This window comes from Centruroides sculpturatus, unplaced genomic scaffold (genome assembly GCF_000671375.1).
Source record: "Centruroides sculpturatus isolate CEXI.00-Female unplaced genomic scaffold, Cexi_2.0 scaffold2188, whole genome shotgun sequence".
NCBI lineage: Eukaryota > Metazoa > Arthropoda > Arachnida > Scorpiones > Buthidae > Centruroides > Centruroides sculpturatus.
Genome location: NW_019387541.1, coordinates 48,958 through 56,984, shown reverse-complemented (window position 1 = coordinate 56,984; position 8,027 = coordinate 48,958). Strand labels below are relative to the sequence as shown.

General features: G+C 29.8%; 1 protein-coding gene across 1 annotated transcript in view; it reads left to right on the top strand.

Annotated features, from left to right (window-relative positions):
• The window catches only part of LOC111616480 (cytochrome P450 4C1-like), a 9,900-nt gene extending 5,291 nt beyond the window's left edge, over positions 1-4,609 (top strand). The window contains exons 6-11 of the mRNA XM_023357885.1: positions 2,367-2,493; positions 2,567-2,755; positions 3,798-3,971; positions 4,035-4,101; positions 4,180-4,359; positions 4,423-4,609. Coding sequence (XP_023213653.1) covers positions 2,367-2,493; positions 2,567-2,755; positions 3,798-3,971; positions 4,035-4,101; positions 4,180-4,359; positions 4,423-4,580 — 895 coding nt within the window. The 3' untranslated portion in view covers positions 4,581-4,609. The remainder of the gene's footprint in view (positions 1-2,366; positions 2,494-2,566; positions 2,756-3,797; positions 3,972-4,034; positions 4,102-4,179; positions 4,360-4,422) is intronic.
• Positions 4,610-8,027: the final 3,418 nt, after the last annotated feature.

Sequence of the window (8,027 nt, the reverse complement as noted above, 5' to 3'; positions counted from 1 at the left end):
TACCTAATTTATATATAATTAATATATAATTATATGTACAGTACCTAATTTATATATAATTTATATATAATACTAAACAGACGATAGCAAACTCAATTTAGCCGCTCCGTAGCGTGGCGCAGGGTCGGAGGAAAGTAGTTCGGCTGCTCATCCACTATTGGTCCAGACTCTATCAATCTTGTCGCGAAACGACGTTATAGGAGGTACGTTATACGAAAGTTGCTACAATTTTTTCGCTACGTTATAGGAATTGTCGTTATAGGAACCTACGTTATAGGGGGGTCGACTGTATTTTAATTTATATGAATGTTTAACGGAATAATATACAGCCTATGTTTACCCTGAGGTTCCATTCTAAATATTGGTGAAAGAAATTTTGAAATCGGATGAGTAGTTTCGAAGATTACCTGCTGCAAACAAACTTACATACATACATACTTACAAACATTACCTCTTTGTAATATTAGTATAGATATAGATAATAAATTACCATTTGCTAATTTATTATATACTATTCGGTCTTTGAGTTGTTATTTATATATAGGCAAAGAAGAAAGAATTCCATTCATACACAAAGCCATGCGAGATGACAAGTGTTAAACTACAATTCAAACATCCCACAGTACATAAAAGATAACATATTCAACATGGAGTATGAAAAAATCGTAAACAGAACAAGCTCACTACAGAAGAAGAAAAAACATCTCAATGAACTGCGAACTAAATTTATATTAAACGACTATCCACAAAAAATAATAAATAACTGAAAAAGTAAAATCAACAATAAAAGGCTGGAAAATAGACAAAACAAAGATAAAAACAGAGTAAGATACATATGCTTCCGCTACATTCGTGGCTTTTTTTAACAGAAAAATAAAAGTTTCGATAAAATGAATATAAAAATATTCCATCTTATAACAAAAAAAGAATTCGGAAGGCTAAACCTGGCATAAGTAAACAACCAGATAAATAAAACAATACTGAAGTCACTTATAAAATACCTTGCACACGTGAACCACTAAAACATATAATAGAATCAACTCTGCTTTTTACAAACATTGCACAACTCATAACTGCAAAATAGATAACAATGAAATCACAATAGTACACAAGGAAAAAAATTGGTACAAAAGAAAATTTAAGAAAAGCTACGAAATTACTAAAAACAAAAATAATATTAACAAGAATCCAAGCATAGAAATTCATAAAAACTGGCTACAACTATTGAAATAGAATGTTTATACAGTCGCAGGTGGGGCAGTCTGTGGCACTCTGGGAGTGAGATGTTTCATGTTCGAAGCATGCGGGGAAAACCGTCAAGTTGGAAGGTAAGGGAAGGGGAGTAAGAAGACTCAGTGCAGAAAGTGCCTGACAGACGTCCACAAGATACAACCTATATAAAAGACTGAATAGGGGCAAAAGCCCGAAACGCGTATTTATATCGATTAAAGGTTGATGATGAAATAATTTGCCAAGTGTCAATAAATTTACCAAGTCGTGACATTGAACCAAAAAAAATATAAAATATTCAGGGGGGGTTTGACTTATAGCAGCATTTTTTCTCTTTTATATATAACAGTCGTGTAAATAAAAAGCATGTTGAAATGATGATCGAAAACAAACAAGACAGGTTATTTCGCGAAATCTCAAACATCGTTCATTTGCTTTTTCTTTTGACATGTGTTATATCACAGGGTATAACTTTTTTATATCTAATTACTGATGATTAGACGACAGGGTGGGAAAATCGTTAATCTCCGTGTCAGAATGATCTAAAAACCTGTCTTTCAACGACACAGGGTATTGTTGTTTGTTGCAATCGAAATAACTGGCATAGCCAACACCAGTCCAGCCACGCCGATGCTTTTTGATACCGGGAGTTTTTATAACTTTTTTGGTCGATCGCCCATTCCGATTAGACTTTTTCTCTTCTTTTCGTTCTCCAAGTAGCTGTTCACTCGTTATTTAGCGTTGTTTCCCAGGAGAGGTTAAACTCTAAGAGGAGTTTGAACTCCTAACCAGAGATAGTCGATCTTCGGACTATGTCTTTTGATGATGTAATGTGGCGTCTTTAATACAAACGAATTTTTTCCTTTAACATTTATTTTCTTTTTCTTTTAAAAATATAAATAATTCCAGTGTAAATTTTAGTGAAGGTTCCGTTCTGTCTAGGACATTATACTAGAGCATATGTATTGTAGGTTTTAATATGGAAAATTTTATTCTATTACTATATATTTAAACTGAGTTACAGATTTATAATATGAAAAAAAAAGATTAAATATTCAAATCGGAAAACAAAATATATTTGCATTTAAATCCTTGATGCTAAACTCTCGTATAATATAATTTAAATTAAATTCTAGATATATGCGATATTATCCTGTATGGCTGTTTAATCCATTGCATTGGTTCCCTCCAATTTTCGCCAAGACTAAAACGGGAAGGAATTTCAAAAGACACATTGATATAATTCATCAGTTTGGTGAAAAGGTAAACCGACTTACATGAAAGATCAAGGCTTATGTTTGGATTTAACAGATTTATGTTTTTATTTACTGCGCAGGTGTTCAAGAGAATAAAAGAAAATTACGTGAAAAGACAGCTACTACACTTAGAAAATAATGCACATAGTGTAAAAGAGCCGAACATAAAACCGAAGCCTCTCATAGATTTAGTGTTAGATCTATATGCCAATCAAGGTTTAGTATCGGAAAACGACCTTATCGAAGAGATCGAAGCATTAAGGTTTGGAGTACGTATAATTCGTAAAAAATGTAAACGAAAATAGTTTTATAATCCTGCACGTATGTTAATGACATCATTTACATTATTGCAGTATTAATTAAATTATTATGTAAAACTTATTTTATTAATAATTTCAATTATCTTTTTTCAGTTAATTTATATTAATATTTGATGTATAATTTATTAAGCAATGTATTAATACTAAGTAATATGTGAAATATAAATAGAAAAATTACTGCATACAAAAGAAATTTAAAAAGTTTTTATTTTCTATTTGAGTGTATTTAGGAAAATATTAACGAAATTAAAAATCTACAGGAATTTACATCATAAATTATCTGTGTTGAAAATTTGAATCTTTGGGTCTTTTGTACTAAAGAGCTGCGGGTTTTTCTTAACAATTATTGATAGAGTAAATATTATGTGAATCGATTGAAATATAGTCGACGCTGCACAGTCATCTGTCTCAATTATAATACACACGCAACGAAGTACAAAGAAGCAATCTTACGAAATTTTCTTGAGAGGGAAATCTCTGGTATGACGATTTCTACCATTTAATCTATTTTAAAGATGACCGAATTCACGTTTTTTAAATACTAATTTAATTTTTAATTGTTATCGGTTTTTTTAACCAATGTCTAAGATTCTTCTGAACAGAATTTTCTTCATAAAATTGACATCGTTAAATATAACTTCATGAAATATATTCGAATAATTCTGACTTTAGCATTAAACTGTTGTTTTTGTCTAGCATTTTTTATTTTTTCTGAATTTTAAAAGTGTGCTTTTCATTCATACACATCGCTGTTTCGTCTTATTCATACTCGAAGCAGCCCTATGATAAGAGATGGAATCTGTCTAAAAACAACACCTAAATAATTTCACTTTCAGATTTGATCCCAAGTTTCCCAGGGTGATAGGGTTACATCTTAACTTCCTCCGCCGACTACTGAATAAATATTTCATGATATATTATTATTAATTAATATTCAATGTTCTATTTAGGATAAAATTTAACTTTTCACTTCAACTTATTTTAATATCAGGGTTTCGATACAACCGCCCATGTTATGTCATGGAGTCTTTACTTCCTGGGAAGATTCCACGAAATACAGGACAAAGTGTATCTGGAGTTAGAGAGCATTTTCGAAAATGACATGAATAGAAATATTACAGTTGATGATTTGCAAAAAATGACTTATTTAGAATGCGTTATAAAGGTAACTTTAAATTTTTTAATATACAAAAATTAATTTGATATATTTCTACACCAAACTTTTCAGGAGTCGATGAGAATCTGTCCTCCTGTTCCTGTCATTGCAAGAAAAAATCCGTGTGAAAAAAAAATAGGTTAGTTGTATCAATCTAGACTTTTGCTTCTATTAATATCTCCATAATCATTGCTTTTTCGTTATTTTAATAAAATAGATGATTATATTTTACCACCAAAATCTACTATCATAATTTGCATCCATGCCATTCACCATAATCCTTCTGTTTATGAAAATCCAGAAGTGTTCTATCCAGATCGTTTCCTGCCCGAAAACTTTAAAAAACTTCATCCTTATGCTTTTCTGCCATTTTCCGCTGGACCACGAAATTGTGTCGGTGAGTCGGTGAATCGTAATAAATTAAACACAGAGTTATTTTACTGAAATGATTTATTTACAGGATATAAGCTTGCGATGGTTGAAATGAAAACCATATTAGCTAATGTTCTTCGGAATTTTAAAGTTTACTCTTTGGATCCTCAAGACAAAATCGTTACTTCTGCTGAAGTCATTTTTCGCCCGATATCGGGAATAAGAATGCGGGTAGAAAAAAGGTAAACTACTCTTATATTGTCCTTTCTGAAGAAATGTTTATTACATATTTACATAAACATTGCCTATAATCTAGACTAGTAGGTTTGTAAACTACATTAAAATGTGCTGTTTACGTCTATTAGACAAGTAAAATATATTGTATAATGATTGGTATCTAGACAACTGTATCAAAGTCGTTGTACTTATTATAAATAATCATTCATAAATTGTAATTCATGATAAAATATGTAACAATAAAATATAAATGATGGACTCTTCTTTTAGTATAATGTGAGATGGTTTCGCATAAAATACTTATCAATTTAATATATATATTTCTGCGAGTTGTATAGTTTTGTAAAATTACGCATTTTCCAGTTCAATCTATAGCAATTTTTTTAACCAATTTTGTTAACAAGATGAAATAATGTCAGCTTGTGATCCAAGCAACTCGAGTTCACATCCAGGGTTAAGACAATAATTATCGATACTCTATCGTAGAGATNTCGCCTAAAATACCTATCAATTTAATATATATATTTCTGCGAGTTGTATAGTGTTGTAAAATTACGCATTTTCCAGTTCAATCTATAGCAATTTTTTTAACCAATTTTGTTAACAAGATGAAATAATGTCAGCTTGTGATCCAAGCAACTCGAGTTCACATCCAGGGTTAAGACAATAATTATCGATACTCTATCGTAGAGATATTAGCTGATCTCTGCTATTATCATGCGACTATTAACGCTAATGCTCTGGATGAATTTATTATGAATCAAAATGAGAATAGTGTTTCTTAGTGTTTTTTTGGGTCTTTCACTTTTTCTGGGTGGAAGACGTCGAAAGAAACAACACTTCTTCCAATGTATGAATTTTTCGTATTTTACAATGTCTTTTCAGCACCTACCATTAGAATATTTTAAGTTGTTTTTTCCTTTAAGACCAACAAAGTATTAATACTAAGTAATATGTGAAATATAAATGNTTATGAATTAAAATGAGAATAGTGTTTCTTAGTGTTTTTTTTTTATCTTTCATTTTTCCTGGGTGGAAGGAGTAAAATAGAACAACAATTTTTCCAATGTATTTTGTATTTTACAATGCCCTTTCAGCACCTACCATTAAAATATTTTAAGTAATTTTTTTTATTTAAAATTTACGCATACACATATAATATTCTGAAGCAATTAGACAAAATGCTTGTAAGTTTAAATAGAAAATTGTTTAATTCCGCATTTATATTTACCCTATAATATGAAAAGCAATTCATTTTCAGATAGAAATGATTTTTAATATTAACTTTTTGATTTTTGACTGTTGAGAAAAACATAGATGATTCTTCATGTTAAGTAATGAGAGTCAAATAGTATTTGACAAATATATATTTAGATTTCCCAATAAGACTTATTAATGTACTGGATTTTAAATATTTGTATTTTTTTAGTTTTTTTCTGATAAAGAATAAAACTAAATTAAATAGATCTAATATAACCAGTGGTTATTTTAGAAATATATTTATTGTACAGTACTTTTTATCATGATTTTTATAAACTAATAATCTACTTAACTAACTTTTGTATTGTCCAACAGAATTAATAAATTATAAAAAAAACTTTGACGATCTTTTATACCTGTCATTAAGGTACAAATAAGTTTGTATTAATATAAATAAAAAATGTAATACATGTCGAACATATGTAGGTATATGAAGGTACACTTTCACAATACAGTAGAGAGTCGATTATCCGAATCAATTGGGTACTGGGGTTGTTCTAGGTAAAAAAATCGATATTTCGGCTAACCGATTATGTACGAAAAAATATATTAATCTATTTTATGTTGAAATTTTTATCCGTTGCGTGTCGCTTCGCGTTGAATTTTCGTCGATGTTAAGCCTAATGAAGACTATTGTATTATTAAAAATTATTTTTTTATTTTGTACAAATGAAATAAATATATTGAAAAATATAAAAACAATAAAAAATTCTACTTCAGAAGATAATTTAGTATCAAAAACGTAAAATATCTGAGTAGCCCAAAACATAGCCAAAGATTGCAGCGCCACAGCACTGGCGAAAATTTAAATTTGCCGACTGGAATTCGTTCGGATAATTGACTATCGGATAATGGATGCTGTACTGTAGAAATGTTTTCCTTGTCTTTTCTTTCAGATTAATAAGTGTAAAAATCAGTAAATGTAGCGTAACTGTGCGTGATGAAATCGAAAACATATATTATACATACTGCATATTGTTACTACTGACTAAGCTGAGGGGGTAGAGCAAATTTATCGAATGGAAAGGACTAATTTATTTATACATAAAAGTTAGAGTTGAATATTTGCCATTCTTTACATGTAAAGAAAATCTACTGACGAAAAATTCTGGGCGAACCTTGCTAACTTTCTGCCAGTAAAGATTCGAAAAACAGAACTGAAATTATTACTTGTGTATCGATTGCAGAGAGGTGTCCGAATTGCACATCGACCAGGTACAATATTTTTCTTGAATCACACAAGTATTATTGTCCGGAGATACATATATACGCTTGTTACAGAATAAACTTATTTACTTTATATGAAATCTTCGTAAAGTTAAGCTTTCCTGCATCATAATGATTTTTCTAGTATTATTCGGAAAGTCACCCATAGACTGTTCTATTTTATTTATAGTATAAAATTTGAATACGACATAAAGTTAATACATATAAAACAAAAATCAATACTAATAGTTGGATATTGGTACTAACTTATTTTCATAGGTATTGAAGATAAAGTTCTCTATTATCTTTTATGCTAAGATTTTAATCTACTTGGACTGTTAGGTTAGGTTTGTTTTCTAAAAACTGAATAACAACAAACTACAGTAGTATCTCGAATGTTCAAAAGGTACTTGTTTGTTTAATGTGTTTGGTTATACCAGCATATATATAGCTACTACATACTATCCATGGCAACCAAGAAAAGTGAGAAAGCCGCAATGTCTTATGGGAAGGTTGTAACAGATGATTAAAGTGGAATAAGAACATATCGAAGAAAATAAAAACAATACACACCTGAAAAATCACTGGCAATGGTAATTAATGATGTTCGTGTCATCTGTATATACCATTCTTCAGAACAAGAAAGCAATTAAAGCAACAGAGTAGGACAATGTTATGGCACTTAAGAGATCTCATGTTATGGAAAAGATGGAAAAATTCTTTTTTGTGTGGATAAATAAAAAACGATTGGCTGGTGATATTATCTCTGATAAGATTATTTGTAAGCCAAGGAGCTGCACACTGATCTTAAGAAACGAGAAATCACCTTCCCTACTAAGACACATTAAATTCAATTTTCATTTCATTACACAGCATTTATATATTAATTTCTTGTTTAAATTTATGATCTAAAACGTTTAATTTTGTTACTTTTATTTTAAATTATGCGTATTTGTCGTTTAAATCTATCGCAATAGATACTATTTAGTG